The 23,914-nt window shown below is 40.6% G+C and overlaps 1 protein-coding gene across 1 annotated transcript; it reads left to right on the forward strand.

Moving 5' to 3' along the window:
* Positions 1-893: 893 nt before the first annotated feature.
* On the forward strand, positions 894-4,939 carry nkx1-2.S (NK1 homeobox 2 S homeolog). Its single transcript, XM_018228396.2, has 2 exons — positions 894-1,282; positions 3,828-4,939. Exons 1-2 carry the CDS (start codon positions 1,123-1,125, stop codon positions 4,400-4,402), a joined length of 735 nt encoding a protein of 244 aa, XP_018083885.1. The 5' UTR covers positions 894-1,122; the 3' UTR covers positions 4,403-4,939.
* Positions 4,940-23,914: the final 18,975 nt, after the last annotated feature.

Genomic DNA, 23,914 nt, shown 5'->3' on the forward strand with positions numbered 1-23,914 from the left:
CTTTAGCACACGGGCAGATTCGGGAAGATTTTGTTGCCTGGCAACTAATTGCCTCTTCTTCAGGGCGATAATCTCCACAAACTGCCTTCCGCCTGCTAAAATGAAAAATCACCTGCGGCAATGCACTTGCGGCGATTCGATTTCCGAAGTCGCCCGAAGTTTCCTCGTGAGGCAACTTCAGACGACCTCAGAAATCGATGCGCCGCGAGTGCATTGCTGCAGGCGATTTTTAAATTTTAGCAGGCGTAAGGCAGTTGGGGGAAATTGTCGCCCCAAAGAAGACGCCAGGCGACTAAATCTCCCCGAATCTGAGCCCGAAACATTGCCTGGTCATCTGACCTAATAAATTAAAATTGTTCACTTTAGCAACTACAAGTGCTGCAGCAGTATTTTTTCCTGGAAGCCTTTAAATGAGACACCTCCACCTTGTAAGTTTTCTTAAAACAATATAGAGACAGTATCGCGATGCCTACCTTAATTGCTTTAACGTTTTATTTTATATTAGCTACACACACACACAATATCACCCCCCCCCCAAAAAAAAACAGGTCCCTAGCACTGTGAATAGCTGGCCCCATAGCTGTGGTTTTTTTTTGGGGAGGGGGCAGAATTTGGTGATCAAGAATAGCTATTAAGGAGGCTGGCAGGACATGATCTCAGTGACAGAGACAGAGCAGATGTTTGATGGATTCATTACTCTGCAGGACAGGCCAATGTGAATTCTCAGGGTGCAGGTAGCAATAAAAGAGCACACGTGCAATAAAGGACAATTGAATGGACTGGCCACCAAATATAATTGGCCATTTCTCCCCCTCCCCTTCTGAGTCTCTTTTAGCTTTTCTCCTTTGGTTGAGTGCCTTCTCCTCCCCTCTGTCCTCCCGTCTCCACCTCCCGGGGATGTCCAGTAACCCTCACAGCTCACACAGACACTTGTGCTAAGGACAGTGAGGTGAGCAGACAGACAGTTGGATCATCAGTGAAACAGGACAGACATCTGCCTTCCTCCATCCTGCCTGAGTATCACTGTCAGACCTGTAGCCCCGACATCAGATCTAGGCTGCCAGCTGAGGGCATCGGGTGCCCGGTTGTTTCTGGAGCAGGTGTGGGACTATCTAGAGCAATATGGGAATGTTAAACTGTGACCCAGAAGAGGAAAAGCCTGCCCCTGGCCAGAAACACGTCCATACCCCCTTCTCCATCACAGACATCCTGAAGCATGCAAAGGTGCAGAAAGTCGAGGAAGGAACACAGGAGCCTGCTATCAACAAGGAAGGACATACAGGTGAATATACTTTATACAGGGTAGAGAAAATAGATATAGATTTGGGATCACACTGGGGTGCTAATATTCCTAGACCTATGGGATGGATAAACTTAGAATTGCCCTGCCACACAACAGAGCTATTACTTAATCTCAGTGTACAGCGTTAAGACCAGAGACTTTGCCTGTGTGCTCTGAATAGTTCATCATGAATATATTTTAGAAACATTTAGATGAAGGATATACTAGTAGTGCCCTAGGCAAGAATTTATGAAAACTACAGGGGAGGCGGTGGCAAAAATAGAAGACCAATCACGAAATATCACGCTGGGGAACCATTTCAGCCAAACAGTGATCCTTTATTTGATAAGTTGCACTACATGTTTTGGTTACACAAGCACCTGAGGAAGGATCTTTGGATATGAAACATGTAATGGAACTTATCAAAAAAAGGAACACTGTTTGGCTGAAACACTTCTCCGGAGGGATATTTTGTGATTTGTGAAGTTAAGGAGGTGTGGGGCTACCTGGCGATGTGTGATGAACTGGATACATTGAGAACAACAAGGGCAGTCTTTAGCTATAATCGATTTATACGCAAGAATAGGAGACCAGTCTGGGACCCCCTACCGGCAAAAGTAAAGATACTTTTATTAGCCTGTAGCCCAACCTGCATCATGTGTTTCTGAACTAAAACTCATTGTCATAGTGATGTTGAGAGATGCCGGTCAATAACGATTGTAGAGCTTTTGGTTGCATTTATAAAGGCATTCTAAGATATTTCATTAGTCCTTAGTCGCTGTAATAATCCCAGGAAGGTTTAACAGCTAAATGGAATTGCAGATAGACTTTCCTATTAATTCATTCCCTGCCAGACTAATGTCAGTGCCTTTTTTGTGGTAGAGATGAGTGGCCAATCAGGCAGTGACAATTTATTAATGAGATACCATACAGTAAATGTGTTTGGGAGAGACTGCATGCCAGAGGTTGGGTTACCATCCCTTTCCCAATTACCATTATAATTACAAGGATATCCACACCTGATGAAGCTGCAGGACAGAGCACACACAGAGGAGATGATGACATATAGAAAAGTCCCTCTGATTGCTGGGAACCAGGGGGCCCCTGGTAATTGCTCTGGCCCCATTGGGACGTAAGGGGCAGGCAGGTTTAGTTGTAAGCCTCCTGTGCTTGGCATTGATCAATATCCCATTACTGGAGAGTGCATATCTCTGTATACAGGTCTCATAGACTCCTTGCCTGATGTGAGGGCCCTGTATTAAAGAGATGACAGCTATCGATCTTCATCAAAGGCCGGTCACTCCATCAGGGCCAGGGAAGCAGCCAATTTCATCTTAATAACCTGTCTGATAATAAGAGCTGCCTGGGACTGACAATACCGTTCTGTGACGAGTGTGGGAAACATGTAGCTTTCTGCTGTGGGCAACCAGGCTAGCAATTAGTCTGCGATTGAAATACTTTTCATGCTCTGATTTTAAGACATGGTCAGAACCAGCTCCCCTTTGGTTATAAGTATGTATAACTTCATTTGGAAAGTGTTGTTAAGGAGCCGCAGCGCCGTACAATGCACAAACTTACAATATAGTTAGTATAGGTATGGGTATATATAATTTATTTGGAGGGGTGTGTGTATGGATGCTGGGTTTTCATTTGGAGGGGTTTAACTTGATGGACTTTGTCTTTTTTCAACCTGATTTAACTATGTTAATATATAAAATTACAACATATAAAAGTACTCACAGGGAGGACAAGTCACATAATAAATACAATTAATATACATAGTACACAGAGATTATGTCTTACAATATAAAAAAGACAGTACACACAGGGAGGACAAGTCACATAACATACAATAAATATACAGAGCATAAGTGTTATACAGTAAGAGACACAGTAGGAAGGAGGTCCCTGCCCCATAGAGCTTACAGTCTAAGTTACTAAAGCTGCAAATAAGCTCTATTGGACAATCCAGCAAACTGACATTGCCCCTTTAAAGGGATACGGTCATGTGAAAATATGTTTTTTTCAAAGCGCATCAGTTAATAGTGCTGCTCCAGCGACTTTTAGGCTGACAGTCCTCATGGGGTCTACCAATAGCCAATCACAACCAATATTTGACACCCCAAGGAACTCGTTGTATGCTTATGTTACTCTCCAACTTTTTTTAAGTTTGAATGTAGCTCATGGGTAAAAAAAAAGGTACCAATATCTCAATATCTCATAATGGTACCAGTCCTCTACCCTACCTTTCACTGGGACCTCTGTCTGGCTCAGCCCAAACTCAAGCATGAATGGGATGAGACACCAGTATGCATTTGGACCAGTGAAGTAACCCAACCAATCACTCATTAGCACTGGTTTCGCTTATTTCTGATTGGTTGATTTTGTTACTGTGTGTTGTCCAAGGTTCTGAAAATAATAAGAATAAGATAACTATAACTCCCATTAGCAAGGTAATTGATTGTAATTGTCTAGCAAAGGTAAAATGTAGTTTTGCAACATGAGCATGATGCTCTGTCCTAGAATTTTGTTATTTACCTTGCAGGCATAACATTGTCATCTGAGAGTATGGTGTCTGAGCTAGAGGATGGAGCAGGAATCTCTCCAGGCCTACAAGCAAATGAGCTTCCAGAGAAAGAGGAGAACCAACAAACCCAAAATCTCCCATCTGCCACCAACTGCAAGCCCCGTCGTGCCCGTACTGCCTTCACATATGAGCAGCTTGTGGCCCTTGAGAGCCGCTTCAGAAGTAACCGATACCTGTCGGTGTGTGAGCGGCTGAGTCTAGCGCTAACCCTTCACCTTACAGAGACACAAGTAAAGATCTGGTTCCAGAACCGCAGAACCAAATGGAAAAAGCAACAGCCTGCAGGAAACTTGGAAGGGAGAGTATGCAGCATACAAAACTGTCCCAACATCCCTGGTCCCCATTTTAACCCAAACTACCCCTGTACTACACACATACCCCATATTGGTGCTGGGACAAACTATCTCTCTCATTTCCCAGGTGTCTTTTTCTCTGCTCCTTCCACTTCCTTCGGACTATCTCCTACAGGTGCCACCTATCCCCAGTTTATAAGTTCATCCCAGTTCACATACAATTACAGCCCTGCTCTATGACTGGACGTGGGTCCTACCACTGATTTCTCTGAATAACAATATCATGGATCTGCACTGAATGATGTGACTGAATACATAATAATCACAACGGAAACCCATATAAGCAGTAAAGGACAGAAAGGTCTTACATGTTTAAATTGTCTGCTTCTAAGACAGGATCGTATTTTCGGAGCTAGACCAATGAAGCCAAGTGCCACCCCTAGCACATGATATCCTGGGGATGGCATTTACAGTATGTATCAGTTAACATTTTAAAAAGGGGTTGTCAGTATAGCTCCTTGAGATAAAACCAGGAGTGGCCAAAACCATGGTTCTACAGCCTTTGTCTGGTCTCATAGGGAAATGCAGCCCTTGTGTTGTAGTTTAGTTTGCAACCCATTCATTCTTTTCCCAAGGCTTGGATACCACTATTAAAATTGTATGTTAAAGGAACAGTAACACAAACAAAAAGGGTTGTAAAGGAATGACAATATAATTTATAATATAACAACATAATATTGTTGCCCTGCAGTGGTAAAACTGGCGTGTTTGCTTCATAAACTCTACTATAGTTTATATAAACAAGCTGCTGTGTAGCCATGGGGGCAGCCATTCAAGCACAGGATACACAGTTGATATCAGACAATTACAACTATAGTTAATATAAACAAGCTGCTGTTTAACAATGGGGATAGACATTCAAGCACAGGATACACAGTAGATAACAGATAAGTACTACTATAGTTTATATATAAACAAGCTGCTGTGTAGCCATGGAGGCAGCCATTCAAGCACATGATACACGGTAGATAACAGATATGTACTACTATAGTTTATATAAACAAGCTGCTGTGTAGCCATGGGGGCAGCCATTCAAGCACAGGATACACAGTAGATAACAGATAAGTACTACTATAGTTTATATAAAAAAGCTGCTGTGTAGCCATGGGGCAGACATCCAAAGCTGAAAAGGCTCAGTATATGCAGCAGATAACAGATACGTTCTGTAGTATACAATGGGATTCTTCAGAACTTATCTATCTACTGTGTATCCTGTGCTTGAATGGCTGTCCCCATGGCTATACAGCAGCTTGTTTATATAAACTATAGTAGTACTTATCTGTTATCTACTGTGTATCCTGTGCTTGAATGGCTGCTCCCATGGCTACACAGCAGCTTGTTTATATAAACTATAGTAGTACTTATCTGTTATCTACTGTGTATCCTGTGCTTGAATGGCTGTCCCCATGGCTACACAGCAGCTTGTTTATATAAACTATAGTAGTACTTATCTGTTATCTACTGTGTATCCTGTGCTTGAATGGCTGCCTCCATGGCTACACAGCAGCTTGTTTATATAAACTATAGTAGTACTTATCTGTTATCTACTGTGTATCCTGTGCTTGAATGGCTGTCCCCATGGCTACACAGCAGCTTGTTTATATAAACTATAGTAGTACTTATCTGTTATCCACTCTGTATCTTGTGCTTGAATAGTTGCCCCCATGGCTACACAGCAGCTTGTTTATATAAACTATAGTAGTACTTATCTGTTATCTACTGTGTATCCTGTGCTTGAATGGCTGCCCCCATGGCTACACAGCAGCTTTTTTTATGTAAACTATAGTTTCTGAAGCAAACACTTTGATTTTTTTGGTGTTATTGATCCTTTAACATTTGCACTTTTCCCAAGGATATCCTCCAGCCAAGGTGCCTTGGCATTCCCAGGTTATTTTCCCTTGCTGCTCTACCTAAAAGTACCAGCAGGGGCGCCACTTACAAGAAGACCATGGAAACCGAAAGAGATACTATTTGTACCATGCAGTGGAATATGTTAGACTTCTAAGCAAACAGAGAAACAACATACACGTATAACTTAATATTTATTTTTGATTGTTTGGGGAGATGTTACATTTGTAATGATGTAATTCATTGAATTTTGTAAATTGTATTTTTACTGTATATGACATTAAAGAAACATGAATTACTTTTGTGTGCATTATTTTAAATCAATATAAATGGAGCTTTTAATAATAATAATAATAATAATAATAATAATAATGTGAGGCTATAATAAGGAAGACTATGCATTCACTGATATGGTCTTACTGGCTAACCAATGGTGCTTCTATAAACACAAGCATACTGTTAGATCACTGTTCGTGTGTTTGGGCTCTACTACTGATGCCTTTCTTGGTGCATCAATGAAGTATCAGCAGATACAAAAGCAACAACACCCTCTTACAGTATATCTGTACAGACTTGCTTCTTTAAAGGAAAACTAAACCCTAAAAAGGAATATGGCTAGAAATTCCATATGTTATATTCTGCGCCAGGCTTTAAGTTCAGCATCTATGTAGTAGCAATGATCCAGATCATGACATATGTCATAGGAGTTCCCCATCTTGGATTTCATTAGGAGTGTCTGCAGCATGCACATGCTCAGGGGGCTCTAAGCACCTATCAAAGGGGAACTAAAGTCTAAAATAGAATAATGCTAGAAATGCTGTATTTTGTAGACTAAACATAAAAATTATCTTACTGCACAAAAAGATTAATGACACAAATGATTTTATGCTTTCAAAGTTGGCCACAGGGGATTACCACCATGTAACTATGGTACTGGATGCTGGGTTTCATTTGGAGGGGTTGAACTTGATGGATTTTGTCTTTTTTTAACCCGATTTAACTATTTAACTATGTAACTATCTTTGCAAGACCATGCACATGCTCAGTGTGGTCTGGACTCTGTTGGGAAGCTAAGCTTAGGGATCATCATACATTATCAAAACAGCACAAGTCAAATGATATCTGCCAGAAGCCGATACAGCAAGACTGATTAATAATCAGAATATACAGACTGCACTGGGTCCTGTGTTGTCATGTAATATAATGTGGATTTTATAGTTTTTGTATTGTTTAAAACAGACTTTCTCCAACTCTGCAGAACCAGTGGCTGCAGCAAAATAATTCTTCAATAAGAATCCCAGTTTATCTATTTAAATCCTGCTCCGTGATCTTTGTCCCTGCCAATGGAGATGGAAACATTAAAGGGGGTGTAAAGGCAAAAATAAAATCTAATACGAATCAATACACAGACGCCGACTGCTCTACAGGAAAACAAACAAAGCTGCTTGAGTTCTGCACGGCTGGGAAGTAAGGAGGGGGTCTCCCTTGCTGTTTGAAAATATGATTGTTTCCCTGCAAAGCAGTTAGGGACCATCTGAAGTTTCCTATCCTCAGTCAGAGCTAGTAAATGCATGGAAAATTTCACTACATACAGTACACTACATTTTTTTAATTAAAGTATATTGGAGACAGGTTTATTTTTCATTAAAGTAAAAATTGGGTTTTATTTTTTTTGCCTTTGCATCCCCTTTAAGAAGCTATGCTTATGGGTCGTCTCAAATCATCATGATAAGATTTGCCTGTAATATAAGCTGCTGCTACAGGGCTGATTATTAAATTCTGATGCTAATTGCACTGGTTTCTGTGCTGCCATGTAGTAATTATCTGTATTAATTACTAATCAGCCTTATATTGTGACATTTCTATTCTATGTGTACTGTATATTGTGAGTGGGTCCCTAAGCTCAGTAAGTGACAGCAGCACAGAGCATGTGCAGTCAATCAGCAGAAAAGAATATGGGAGCTACTGGGGCATCTTTGGAGACACAGATCTTTACTGCTAAAGGGCTGTGGTTGCCTTGGGCTGGTACAGAAACACAAAACATAATGTGCATCATTTCTGTCCTACTTCTTTAGTTAAGCCTTAGTTCTCTTTTAAGCCAGTGGTGGGTCAATGCTATTGAGTTGTGTAAAGCCAAACTGGCCAATCTGATCTTTTGGGTAAAATCAAAGTCAATCTGCATATGGCTGGGTTTAATCTGTTTGGATGAAACAAGGCCTTTTGATTGAGCTTATGTCTTGGTTTACAGTTGACCAATGAACGCTCATTGCTATCTCTTTTGGAAGACTACACCATAGACTGACTTACTGTAAACAATTCCTTCTTATACTGATGGTAAAACTCCTTTCCTCTAGTCTAAATGGATGTCCTCTTGTCACCCCTGCAGTCCTATATACTCATATGACCATATAATATTGTATAAATAACTCTGGGACTTGTGGCAAGCATTGGATGTGAACGGCCATTCCCAAGGCCATTTTGCCTGAAATATGTGCCCCCATTAGTGGTGTAAAAAAATGTGAGTGAGATTCTCACCTGAGGATGCTTTGAGTCAGCTCTGGACCTTTTTACAACATGTTTGCAGTTGAGGAATACAGTATATGGAGTGCAAAAGGTAAGACATCTGTCCTCAACCTAACCATAGGGTGAGATGGGGAGGGGGGATCTTAGATATTCTGGTCTGTTAGAATCATGTTTTCTTGTAACCTAAGAACTAAAGGGGCTCAAATTGTCCCATCGGTGAAATCAACCTCAATTTGTCAAGCCTTTCCTTGTAAAATAGTTTCAAACAAGGAAGGCAATTCAACAAATACAGAAATTGATGCATTAACTTCATTCACCCTGGATTGAAGATGCACCAAATGGAAAGGGGGGTTCCGAAATAACCATAATCCATCATTATACTCCACAAATAACAGCAGTGTTGGACTGGGATGCCAGGGGCCCACCAGAAAACCTTAGACAGTGGGCCCACTTTCCAAACTATTATTCCTCCTCTCCTCATGCAACCTCATTATTCTCCAAGTCTTTTATATCTACTTATTATACTCTATTGTTCCATTATTAAGCCTCTTTTTTCCTAAAAAGAAAATGACGATGATATATGCCAAATGGTTAGAAGCAAGAGGGCCCACTGACACCTGGGCCCACCGGGATTTTCCTGGTATCCCGGTGGGCCATTCCGACACTGAATAACAGAAACATGATATGAGACACTAAATAGAATATCAGGCACTCATTAAACACCTGAAAAGGAAGATGTATTAAACTATTTTTTTTGCAATGTTTGTGTCGCACCCATTGTACTACATGAAATATGGTCCTGTGTCAATCTCTGTATCCCAAGCTATACTCTGTATTTTACAGCTCCCTATAGACGCGACGATTCTTCTTGCCGAACGACCGATTTTAGGGAAGTCCGACCAATCCTTCGAAATTATCGTGCGGTTAGTGGGATTGGAACGATCGTACATGTTACGATTTTTCGGCCGACATCTGTCAGGAAATTGATGGTAAATTCGTACGATAGTATGGTCGTTCTGAGAAGATCGTGGTCTCACGATCAGGATCTGATCTTTTAAAAATCTCAACATCTATGGCCAACTTAAGTTATTTGGTCTGATTAATTTTCTTTCACTGTCTCTCAATATTATTTGCTCAGTATTGTAGCAGCCTTAATCTGAATGGGGGGGTTTACAAATGATATCAAGGTCAAGAAAAGCAATAAAATGCACTAAGCTAAAGTCAAGGTTTTGCCAGAATAGTTTATGCTAATGGCCTGGACTCTCTTATCCTATTATTGTACTCATAATGCTCCTCCTGTTAGTATAAGTGAATTGTATATTACGCTCCTTTTCCTGAGTATTATTGCGCCAAAGCTACTGTCAGTTTGCTGGGGTTGTCACTAAACTACGGTCATGGCTTTAAAGAAATGGGAAACATGAGTTTAATAATGGCTTCCTTTCTAGATATTTCCTTTCTAGATATTGTAATTATCTAGAGATTAAGTTTGATATAGTTATAAACTTCTATTTTTTTCTCCTTTTGTAGTCCCCCCATTATGTGCATGTGCTCCAAGTAGTTTAAAAATAAATTGATGGCCAAGGTCCCCATTACCTTCCGGGCCCAGAGCAACAATACCCCCATCCACCCTGATGGCGGCCCTGGCTCCAATATCAAACTCTTAATGGGTGAACTGGGAGACTTGCTGATTAAATCCATTCATGTCAACTAAGTTTTGTTTGTATATTTGTTTTATGTTAGGATTCCAATTTTAGGGCAAGCAGACAGGATCAGACCAGGGCATATGGGACCCAAGGGGCTGCCACCTCAGGGGCCCCTATACCCCCTCAGGGGCCCCTGCCCAAATCATGAGCTCCACCAGAGGCCATACCCACCACCAAAACTCCTCCTCCCCACTGCATGTACCTATTACTTCCTTCCTTTGTTTCTGCCAGGGAGTGGGTCTGAGTCAAGGCCAAGAGGGCCGGGGCTAGGGTTGCCACCTTTACCAGAAAAAAATACAGCCTTCCTATATGTTTATCTTTTTTCCCTATTAATAACATTGGGATCAAACATAACCATAAAATACCGGCCAGGTGGCAACGCTAGCCGGGGCCCACTGGGTTTTTTCCCCAGTGTCCTGCCGGCCCAGTCCAACCCTGAATGCAGATAACATAAGTTTATTTATCACTGTGAGGATTTTGTTTATCTGTGTAAGAATCCATATTGCATTACTGATACCCTTGCTGGCAGCCAGATTGAACACCGGCCCGGACTTGCAATCTGTGGGTTCTGGCAAATGTCAGAGGGGCTGCTATAAGACGCCATAGACAGTCAGTATTTAGTGGGCTAGTGGGGGGTGTTTGGGCCTCTGTGTACTATAAATTCTAGGGCTTGTTGAAGACTATCTCACTATTTACCGTGTGGCCGGTCAATCTCATTGTTGGGCAAATTCAGTTATAGGAAACCACTTGTTGTAAAAGATAATATTAGCTTATTTGACACCAAACCCTGAACAAATAAACCACAGGGTTAATAGTAGCAACTGCTAAATGGAACAAAATGAAAAGAAAACGATGAACAAGGATATGTTTTTAACCTTTATTAGTTAAATTTATTTGAGATGAAACAGCAACTTCGGTATTACTACCATCCTGGAGATAAAAAATTGAGAACACAAATCGATCCTCATAATTTTCATCTTCAAATCAGGGCCGGTAGGCAGAAGAGGGCACGTACCTCTTCCACCCACTTCCACCTAATCCAGAGTGCGAGGTGACTAGACCCTACAAAAGTCTCACTTTCTGCATATTCAGGTCAGTTTGGTGGCCCAAGAAACCCTCTAATATCATCACTGCGATCGGTTTCTTCATTATCTTGGGGCTTAGTTGACTCTGTAATTTTGTGATTGTCATTAGCAGGTTTCAGTTTTGACCATGCTAATTCATAAGAATTGGGTTTATTTAATCCATCAAAACTCTTTTGTGCCCCATTTTTCTTTGTTGACATTTCCAGTTGAATACTTCTTGCTTTTGATGGTTTCGGCATCGCTGTATTGGTCTCATCACTGGGTGAGTTTTGTGGCATAGCAAAACCTCTTAGATCATCATCAGTATCTGAGTCTTCTGAAGTTTCCTCAGTAGCTTGGGGTTTTGGAGTTGTTTCTTTGTTATTAGCAGGTTTCAGTTTTGTCCATGCTATTTCATAAGCATTATGTTTTACCTTATCATTTTCCCTTTTTGGTGTTGCCTGTTGATGACTTGTTGGTTTATGTGTCACTGCAGTGGTCTCAACTCCTGAACTGGGTGTATTTTGTGGCCCAGCAAAACCTATGTTGTCGTCATCTGATACTTCTTCAATATATTCGGGTTCTTCCAGTGTTTTAAAATGTTGTTGTCCTATAATATTCCTCTTTGCTTTTAGCTCTGTCAATATTTGTTGATTATTATTTGTACTTATCTCTTGGGGAGGTGTGGATTTGAATGACAGATCTGTTTTTAACAGAGATATAGAAATGACATTAGTAAATGATGCCTATAATCTTTAGCATTGGATGCTGTACAAATAAGAAGTTGGTATTTACCGTTTTCAGATGTAGCTGCTGGTGTCTGGATAGTCATTAATTCATTGTCCTCACATGGAATCCTCTGTAAGAGAAATAGGCATTTTAGAACTAGGGATGCAACGATTCCAGGCTTCGGTTCGGGATTCGGCCTTTTTCAGCAGGATTCGCATACCTCCCAACATTTTGGAAGTAAAAAGAGGGACAAAAATGTTTTTCACACGTTGAACAGCAAAATGTTTTGACCACGCCCCTTTATGTGGTCACACCCCCTAATTACCATGTTCATTTTACAAAATTTGGCAGGATATGAAAGTTTGAAACTATTTCTCATTATCTAAACTGTTTTTTTTTATGTCTCAAAATTGTTACAATGTACCTTATTTGCACCTGTTAGATGTTCTGCGCTCTCTGCTAAAAGCCAATTAAGTGAGAAACTATGTTTCTTTTTCTGGCTGTTCAGTGCAAAGAAAATAGGGACTTTCCAGTACAAATGAGGGACTGCGGGTTGAGCTGTGAAAAGAGGGACTGTCCCTCCGAAAAAGGGACAGTTGGGAGGTATGGATTCAGATTCGACTGAATCCGAATCCTAATTTGCAAATTAGGGACGGGGAGGGAAATTGCGTGACTTTTTGTCACAAAACAAGGAAGTAAAAAAAGGTTTTCCCCTTCCCACCCCTAATTTACATATGCAAATTGGGATTCGGATTCAGTTCGGTATTTGGCCGAATCTTTCGCAAAGGATTCAGGGGTTCGCCCGAATCCAAAATAGTGGATTCGGTGCATCCCTATTTAGAACCCACATATACAGTATATATGGGTATATACAGAGGAGGAACTGGCAATAGAACCAACAGGGCAACGATTTCCAACGTGTGGAAGTTCAATAAAAATGCAATACTCAAACTAAGGAGAATTAAATGAATTCTTTACTCCCCAAAAAATGCCCCTACTTATTCTCTTATGTCATTTCTCAAATAGGCAGTTTCCATACCTTAATATAGTGGAGCGCGTGAAGGCATCGAAACCTTGCAAAATCACAGAAGCTATCAAAGCGGCTGACCGTTTTCAAATCAGTGCAGACAGGACCTGAAAAATAAAATTGATTACTAATAGGGAAACTCCATAACATTAGTGTACTGGTGGGGAGACAGTTTAGACTTTCTCTACTATCAGACCCCGCTTGTTTCCTTCCCTCTTTGTTCTCAGTACAGGTATGGGATTCGTTATCCGGAAACCCGTTATCCAGAAAGTTCCGAATTACGGAATAGCTGTCTCCCATAGACCCCATTTTATCCAAATAATCCAATTTAAAAAAAAAAAAAAAATATTTCCCTTTTCTTTGTAATAATAAAACAGTAGCTTGTACTTGATCCAAACTAAGATATAATTAATCCTTATTGAAAGCAGAACCAGCCCATTGGGTTTATTTAATGTTTTCATGATTTCCTATTAGATTTTAGGTATGAATTTCCAAATTACAGAAGGATCCATTATCCGTAAAGCCTCAGGTCCCGAGCATTCTGGATAACAGGTCCCATACCTGTATTACTCTACAATATAATGGTAGAGGATAATGAACATCTTAATTTACAGTCTATGTGGCTGATTTACAAAATAGATTTTCCAATAATGAATATAATTGATGGGCCAATAACCTTTCTTATATAAAACTTTCTGTTCTTTACAAAGCTGAACTCACCAGTTGGTACAATGCCGTGGTTCTCATAAGCGTCGAATCGTCGTATTGTGCGCTCCTCACACCCAGTAACCAAACGCCGAGCACAAAGGCTTTTTGCCATGGGCTCTGGCATTAGCAGCCTGAAGTACTTCTCATACTCTTCTTTATTTAGGGGTGTGCCGGGTAATGGTACAGTATATTGATATGTTGTTGATATTTTAGATAAAGATAAAAAAAGAATGAAAAAGGCTGTAAGAGACAAAAGGACACAGTGGTAAGACACACCAATCCATATATTGGGCCAAGACTTAAATATTCATTCGGCCAGACTAACCAAAATTTATCCATTAAAATATCATTTCAAAATTACTTTTTATTCCTTATAACAAAAAATCTTTTTCTACATGCCTATATGTTGTCTGTTTTTTACAACGGAAAACTACTGTTTTCGTTTTAATATATAACGTATTAAAGGGGGAAAAAACATTACCTAGATGAAAACACAAGAAGGTCTTCATTTTGCCTTGATAACTCTTGACTGAGCTTCAAAGCCTTAGTTTACATAAAGCAAGAGTGTGCAGGCATTATGACATCACCATGGAAATGTGCAGGCATTATGTGACATCACCATGGAAATGTGCAGGTATTATGACATCACCATGGAAGTGTGCAGGTATTATGTGACATCACCATGGAAGTGTGCAGGCATTATGTGACATCACCATGGAAGTGTGTAGGCATTGTATGACATCACCATGGAAGTGGGCAGACCTCACAATAAAATGGATTTGTAATAGGATCATGGGAGTTGGTATGGGGAAATCTTAGAGGGAAACAAAAATCAAACTTGAATATGTTTCATTGTACTGAAATAAGAAACTTTCTAAATATAAGCAATGAACAATTCTGTACCATTTCTGAAATAATCACGTTTATCTTCACATCCTTACGATCAGCATCTGTTTTTTTTATTCTGTCTTCGTGTAGGAGTTGGGTGAGTTTGATTAACAGTTAGAGCTAATATATTTTTTTTTGGGGGGGGGAGCTCTCTTTTCTGGCAAATTAGGGTTTACTCAGATAACTGATTCCAGCAGAAACAAAATCAAACAATAACTGACTTGACACATATCCGGCATATAGAGAAATCGTATTTCTGGTGATTTTAAAACTGTGAGTTGTGATACATCTTCTAGGTAAAAGCACCCCCCCCCCCAAAAGGCTGCAATAGGCTCAACTGTCATTCAAACAGACTCCCAACTCCTACATGAAGAGCAAATGAAAAGAGACAGATGCTGAAATGGGGAGAGGGGAGAGTAAAGATGAACTTGATTATTTCAGAAACATGTCAGAATTGATTATATTTTAGAAATGTTTCTATTCTAGTATGATGAAGTTTATATTACATTGTAATTCTTTTTATACAATAGCTCCCCTTATAAAGAGATGACATTCTTGTATAATAAAAGTTCTCTCCAGCCTGCAGCTTAAATGTATTTAATTATTAGAGAACATCGTCTTTCTTTAAGACGATGAAAGTTTTAGTTTAGCCAAAGGTGACTCCCATAGATAGAAAGTGTTCTATATTAATAAACTAGAACTCCCAGGTCTGTTGAAACAATGAAAGTGATTTTAATGTAAACCGTGTTTAACTTTCACGTTCCTTGCCCATATGGAATTTTATTTAAGCCTCATAAAGACCATAAAATAACTGTTCCCTTTGGTGGTGGAATAAAAAGAGAAACTTGGGTAAAATTAGTCAAAATGTAATGATTTTTATAACTTGTAATGTATTATCTCCTATAATCCTGGATTTTGCATTTTTGTGGCATTAGGGTAGGACTCCACGAACGATTTTTACGCGATGTGACAAAACTGCAGCATCTGCATCTGACAGTCGTGTCGGATCAATGCAGCGACACCATAAATTCTATCTCTTACCTTTTTTTGTCGCATTCGACAAGTCATATGCGTTTTGTCGCAGCGCGTTGGATCGTGACAAAAATCGTTCGTCGAGTCCTACCCTTAAAGGGGAAGGAAACCTCGTCGGCGCTAACCCCCCTCCCCCCCTCCCGTGTATTGCCCCCCTCCCTCCTCCCCCCTGGCCTACCCCTCCCGCTGGGCAAATGCCCCTAACTTGTTACTTACCCTTCTGCGCAGGTCCAGTCCAGGGAGTTCACAGGCGACATCTTCTTCCACGCGATCTTCTTCCTCCTTTGACCGGCGCATGCGCAGTAGGATCGTTTCGCCGGTACGATCTACTGCGCATGCGTGTGACTTTTGGCGCATGCGCAGTAGATCCGTACCGGCGAAATGCTCCTACTGCGCATGCGCCAAAACGCCGGTCAAAGGAGGAAGAAGATCGCGTGGAAGAAGATGTCGCCTGTGAACTCCCTGGACTGGACCTGCGCAGAAGGGTAAGTAACAAGTTAGGGGCATTTGCCCAGCGGGACGGGTAGGCCAGGGGGGAGGAGGGAGGGGGGGCAATACACGGGAGGGGGGAGGGGGGTTAGCGCCGACGAGGTTTCCTTCCCCTTTAAGGAGAAATCTCTTTAATTGGTCTGGAACACACCTTAAATCCCCAAGGTCCTTTTGAAGATAACAAAACATTAATAAGTGGATTAAAGGTGTTTTTGGAGGCAGGTCCGGACTGAGAATTAAAATAGGCCCTGGCATTTCAGGTACACAGAGGCCCAATCAGCCCACAAAGAGGCCCAAACAGCCCCCACCAGCCCACTAAATACTGACTTTCTATGGGACTTTATAGCAGCCCCTCTGGCATTTGCCAGAACCCACAGATTGCCAGTCCGGGCCTGTTTGGAGGCCACATTAATCTGAATGTATCATTTTATTTTGCCTTAAAAATGTTCCTTTTAAAACCTGGCCAGCCAGGAACCCAACATACTGTATAACAATATAAATACATAAAAAGATTTTTCAAAATGATTCAGGTAGATGGTCACTTAAAATCACAATAATAGGAATTTTCTAAATCTCCTAGGTTGTACTGAATGATTCCCCCAGTCTTGCAACAACAGTTATGTAGAGCAAAATTGGTGTGAGTTACAGTTCTCCAACTTGGGAGTGGTACGGAGTGAGTTATAGTTCTTCAATTTGGTAATCGAGTAAAAGATAATTTTACCAAATGGGTTGCCAAGCTTAGTATGTGGAGATATATGTAGAGAAGGTTAAAAAAGGGGTTAAATGGGGAATCAAGTTTAACCCTTTATCCAGAGGATTGCATACCTCCCAGCATTTTGGAAATAAAAGGGAGGGACAAAAAAAAAGTTGCTACGCCACGCCCATTTTTGTGGACACATCCCCTAATTACCATGTTCGTTTTAAAAATTTGGCAGGTTATGAAAGTTTGAACATATTCCTGTGTTTTTTTTTCAGTTTTTGTTAATGATGGTGAATTGCCCTTTAAGCTTTGAGTATAACTTTTCCCAAGGGACCGCCTTATATAAACCCTTTCCTCTTCGGTCCATATCCTGTGAAAAATCCACCAGAGCACTATCCCTCCTTGTTAACCTCCTTGTTGGGGCATTAGGCGTCCCATGCTCACTATCCTGCCCAGCGGCAAAATTTATTGTGAATCCAATGGATATGCATTCAAAATAAATACGGTTATTTCAAGTTAAATGGAGTGCGGGTCCTTCTAATGAACTATATATATATATATATATACGAAATCCAAAGGTGCACTCCGTTAACTGCGTCGAAACCTGGGTGCCAGCCGAAGTAAATGGATATTTGCAGAAGAAAGCGACACTCACAGGAAGTTTTTTGATGCAAAATATTAGTGTTAAAATAAATACACTAATATTTTGCATCAAAAAACTTCCTGTGAGTGTCGCTTTCTTCTGCAAATATATATATATATATATATATATATATATATATATATATATATAATTTGTTATATCAGCAGCTGCACCCTAAATACCGGATTCCACTTTAATCGTTGTGGGTGCAGGGTTAAAACATGTTTTTTTTTTCAGAAGAACCCAAACTCCAATCAATTGAAAAAGGCCCTAATGTGGGCCGAAACATTGGATGCACAGATGCACATAATAAAAACATTTTGATTTTTCAAATGATTGGATTGCGTGTTCTGAAAGAATACTATATATATAAATATTTATATAGTGTGTGTTTATTAATGTGTGTTTATTCTATGGAAATTCCTTACAATAAAAAACCTATATTCTACTTATTTTTTCATCAATTTTGTCTTTACAGAAGATAAATCTACAAATTAATGTGGCTTTTTCTTAAGGTACGTTTTTTTTTAGTGGCCGAAACCCAGAAAAAAAGATGCTTTTTTTATGCCCTGGATCTGTTCCAAGTCCGAATCCGAAAATACTCCATCTAAAACCAGCCGAATTCATGTAAAAGTCAATGGCAGATGTCCCCTTATGTGGCAATGTTATAGAATATGTATTAAAGTTAGACAGGAGGGGATGCCGGTATTGGCACTGGCCTAGCAACACGCCAGCAATGAATCCAGCAATGAATCCAGCAATGAATGAAAATCCGATACCTTTTTATGCATCAAACGGGGAACGGAAATTTATTCCATGGTGCTCTTGACACAGTTCACAAGATCAAACGTTTAGGGACCGCATGGCCCTTCATCAATGATGAAGTCATTCCTTGCTAGATGTCCCCTTAACCATTTGAAGATGTTTTAACCTTCACTTAAACTAGTGTTCAGAGTTTTCTGCGAAAACTCAGGTTCCTGATCCAAAGTTATTTTTTTTTAAAATTTGGCTTTCGACAAATAAATGACCCTAGGCAACAAGTTACAACAAGTGCAATTTTTGGACTCAAACATAACTGTGTGCCTTCCTAGAACGGAGTGCAAGGAGTTGCACCTGAGACGGGCTATAGGAGAGGGGTATATGGGCACCCCCTGAAATGTCCCTGCAAGTCGAGGCAAGTTTTAGTTGCATAAAAAAACAGATGTACTGCCAAACAGATCCACCTGTAGGCTGTAAGTCCTCATAAGGGCTATCAATAGCCAATTACAGCCCATATTTGTCACCCCAGCAGTGTTGGACTGGCCCGGCGGGATACCGGGAAAAAACCCGGTGGGCTCCGACCCTTAATGGGCCAGACCCTTTTCTCGATCATAGGTGGTGCCTTTCTAGCAGGAGCACCAAGCGGCGCCCACAAGCAGGAGCACGCTCGGCGCATCACTTAGGGGGCCCCGGGCCCCCCAGTCTGACCCTGCACCCCAGTAGTGATGTGTGGCCAGCCAGATACCTGCGGGAACCGCTGGTCAGTCTGGTCCAGGCTAACCTCGCACCCTCATTTGCAGCTGGCGGGCAGGTTCGGTCGAACTTTACTTCCTGCTCCCCCCGCATGCTACCTTATACTGCCAGATTCCGATTTCCGGGTTTTGGTTTTATAGCCAGGAGCCTACTCGTCCCGCCCCTTTTGTGACATCATCAGTGGGGCGGGTCTATAAAAGGAACCCGGAAGTCAGGTGGGCGCGTGTGGCGGGAGGTCGGATTTCGGGCAGGTGCACACATCACTACACCCCAGGTACTTTTGCTGTTGCTCTCCAACTTTTTTTTACAACTGAATATAGCTCATCACAGATAAAAAAAATGTTGTGGACCCCTGCACTAAAATGTCTCTCACTCTGCCTCCAGACCTGTCAACCCACCTGGAAAATCTGGGAGTCACTGTACACCCATTGGGAGACTGAGTTGGGATGGTCGGGGTATAAAGGAAAACATTCCATTGGGCCCTACAGATACTTTTCTGGATTGGGGGAGGGGTGATAACACTTGATTAGTTAATTAAGTTAATTAATGAATTAGTTAATATGTAGCTCTCCTGCAAGGGTTGATTTTAGGACAGAGCACCGAGTTTATTTACAGTGGGACCCAAGTGCCTCAGGGCCCCGTTTGCAAAAGAACAGTACAAATATATCTCAAGACTGTCAGGAGGATGCTGGGATATAGTTCAAAAGCAGCAAGTTAAATAACATACATTTTACCCTTCTTGTCTTTTTTTCCTGCAGTGTCAGTTTCCCTTTATGTTAAACTTTGGCCCTGACTTCTGTGGCTCTCAAAGTAACCACAAATTACAGTATCATTTTGGTTATCAGGGAATGCTGTGAGTTACAGTCTAGCAAAGAATGAGAGCAATGGGTTGGCTCATATTTAATGTTTTGCTCTAGGCCCTGCCATTACTGTTATGTTTTGGTTAGCCAAGGATGAGTAGAGTATAACAGTGCTTTATTAGCAGAGTCATGCAGGAATTACACAACAGAAAGCTTACTGTTGTGTAATGGCTGCATGACTCTGCTAATAAAGCACTGTTATACTCTACTCATCCTCGGCTAACCAAAACATAACAATTACTATGTCTGCATATTTGTGTCTAGGGGCCCTGCATAATGCAGAAATCCTGGAGCCCCCATCTAGGGTGATTGTCATGCCTTTAGCTGTCGGTGGTATGACTGGGAATTGATTGACTGAAGCCAACATTGATACACAATGTAATATTTGTAGTTGCCAGGCCCCTGGCATATGCCCTCTATGTTTTTACCTAAATTCATTTATTTACACTGTTATAAACACAGGTATGGGGTACATTATCCAAAAACCTCCGACTGACAGAAAGGCTGTCTCCCATATTATCCAAATAACCCAAATATTTAAAACTGATTTCTCTGTAATAATAAAACAGTACCTTGTCCTTGATCCCATCTAAGATATAATTAATCCTTATTGGAAGTAAAACAATGTTTACATCATTTTCTAGTAGACTTAAGATATGAAGATCCAAATTATGGAAAGATCCGTTATCTAGAAACCCATTGGTCCCATACCTGTATACCTTTATTTGTTTATACTTTCACAAATAATTTACACCTTCTGTGAGGGAAGTGGATCCCTATAAAAACCCATGCTGGCACCTCTGTACTGAAGAGCATCCCCCGTAGTCCAGTTTAATGCAAAGTTGATTATTATCCTTTATTGATATAGAGCCGATGCACTTTACAGAGATAATTCACATCATTCCCTGCCCCAATGGCAATGGAGCTTACAGACCAAGGTCCAGGTCACCCACCTGTATATGTTTGGAGATTTGGAGGAAACCCCCATGCAGAGACACAGGGAGAACAGATAGTGTCCAGGTCATTAGTGAATTCAGGGCACCAGAGGTAGAAGGTAACAGTGAATTAATCCCCAGTGGGAGTTCAACCCCAGAGAGAGAATCCGTCACTATGAGATCTTTCCTGGTGTCTTGGCTATGGACGTACCAAAGCATTCTGTGATACAGATTCCAGTTTATCAATGGGATATTGTGATTATTATATACCCTGGAGGAAGAGCTTTGGATCCATCAAACCACTGACAAATGCCAAAGGAGCAATGAATTAAATCCTGATGCAAGTCAATACTATGGATCTGAAGAGAAAAGACAAACAAGAATGATGGATTTGCCGACATTCCATGTGCGAAAAAAGTAAAAAAAAAATAAAAAAATAAAAAAAAAACATTGACTGTAAGAATCAAAGGGAGGCGATGTACTTAATGACCTTGGCACAATGGAGAAAAAAATATTATAATTCAGAAACATTTCCTTTTTTTTCACTTGTTTATTTAAAAATGTCTCATTGTTTGGTTTCCTTTTTGCCTGCCAGTTTGCTGCATTTTCCCCCAGAAGTTGCCATGCTCTAATATGGAGGCAGTTGATTAGGCTTGTGCGCTTAAAGGATAAGTATAACCTTAAAATAAGTGAATGTAAAATGAATATGGATCAAGAAAGTTGTCAACAGAGAGAGAAAGAGGCTGCTCTGATGTTCTTCTGCTTAGGAAAAATTTGAGAAAGGTTTCTATTTTTTTTCCTAAGCAGAAGAACATCAGAGAAGCGTTTTCTTTCTCCTGACAACTTCCTTGACTACTTGGTGGTCAGACTGGTGGCAAAATGACCAGCAGGTGGCGCTGTTGTAACACAATTCATTCATATTAACAGCACATGTATCCCTTTAATACCTTGGGGGAAATATAAATGAATAATAAATGTACATTGCAAACGTTCTTAGAATAGCACCCTCATCAATTTTACATTCACTTATTTTTAAGGTTTACTTATCTTTTTTAACCCATGTCAACCAATCAGCAGTTTGCTTTGAAGCACCCCATATAGTAGAGACATGCACTTCTTTACGTAGGGTTCCATCCTGGGCCTCCATTGTGTTGGTGCCCTACCAGTGCTTTCCTCTCCACCCAAACTCCCACATTATCTGACCCCCAGATTTGTAGCATCGTCCTTACCATGGAGAAGACGCTTAGCAGGAACACATGCAGCAGATGTGGCTGTACAAAAGTAGGTAGGTAATTGCATACAGTAAGTTGCAGGTCCTGCTTGGGGTCCCTCAGGAGAATAAGCTCAGCTTTTACTGTAAGTAAAAAAGATCTAGAGAAGAGGGACCAATTTACACTTCCACAGGTAAGAGGTTATGGATCTCGGTGGATAGATGGAAACATAAATGTTTGGGTCCACGCATGGCCACCATTAGAAATCATTGGGCCCCCTGGGCCCCACCCACACTAACACTAGCACCCAAGCCCCACCCCAGATCCCACCCACTCCACATCACAGTTAAAAGACCACAGCGACATCAGCGCTAAAAAAGTAACCCCCCCACATACAAGTTATAAAAAGCTATTGATGGTCAGGGCCCCCTTATAAGTTAAAACAAAAAACATTGGTGCCAGGGCCCCACATAAAAGTTTTTTTTAAAAAAGCATTGGTGCCAGGGCCCCCCTTACAAGTTAAAAAAAATTCGTCCATGTGACGATATTGTTCTACATAGAAAATCAGAGCACTAGGAGTAGGGGATTAAACCAGCTGTAAATTCCATCCCAGGTGGCCTACACGCGCCTGTGTGAGTACAGCCCCATTGGAAAAAATGTAATGCGTCTATTCCTGCGCTCCCCTGCGGCTGAACGCAGAAAAACGGAACGTAGGGGAGCGCAGCTACAACCACTCATCAGTAAGAGCCCTAAAGCGGTTGTTCACCTATAAATAATTTTAGTATAATGTAGAGAGTGATTTGATGAGACAATTTGCAATTGGTTTTCATTTTTTATTGTTTGTGGAGTTATTTAGCTTTTTATTCATCAGCTCTCCAGTTTCTGCTGTTTCAGGGTTAGGCACTGATTTCAATGAGAGATTGGAGTATGAATAGTAGAGAGACTGAACAGAAAAGACAAGTAACAAAAAGTAGCAATAACAATAAATTTGTAGCGCTTCTGACAATTTGTTTTTTAGATGAGGGTCAGTGACCCCCACTTGAAAGCTGGAAAGAGTCAGAAAAAGAAAGCAAATAACTGGAAATAGCATTAAAAATAAAAAATGCAGACCGATTGAAAATGAATTAGCCCTTCTATAACATACTAAACATTATCATGCTTTATAAAGCAAGAACTTTTCAACATTTAACGAGCTTTCAAACACAGCTCTGTAGTGATCACTATTTTCCTCTAGGGGGAGATAAAGGACAGAGACTGAGCATGGAGGAGGCTGTAGGTAACCCACTCCCTGCCCCTGGACGAGGGAGAAAAGACTTTAGTTTCACAATGAATTTAAAATAAATTAAAATAATCCCCCCCCCCAAAAAACAATCTGCACGTGTCTGAAATGACATTTTATTTGTTACAATAAAGTGCAAATATATCTCTTTTGTCAGAGACTGCCCCTTGCAAGCATGCCAATCCATAGGGTAGAATTTATCTGCTAATACCCATCATTCCAGGGCTAAATGGAAATGGTTTACAAATTTGTGTGCAAAGAATAATTAAATTTAAGGAGGGATCATATTTTTTTTTGCCAGGTGAAAGGAATATTCCAATGGACATGCTTTTCCAATATTATATATATTTCAATTTTATATACATTAAACTGATTCCTCTAGTTCTGAGCATTGAAACGATGGAGCAGAAGTCTGCAAGACAACAAGTCGAAAGCAGCAGTGCAGGAAGGGACAAATAATTGATTCTTTGCATTAACATTTACAAATAGCTTTAAAGGATAAATAAACCTTAAAAATAAGTGAGTGTAAAATTGACGAGAG

The sequence above is a fragment of the Xenopus laevis genome, chromosome 7S (assembly GCF_017654675.1).
Source record: "Xenopus laevis strain J_2021 chromosome 7S, Xenopus_laevis_v10.1, whole genome shotgun sequence".
NCBI classification, from domain to species: Eukaryota; Metazoa; Chordata; class Amphibia; order Anura; family Pipidae; genus Xenopus; species Xenopus laevis.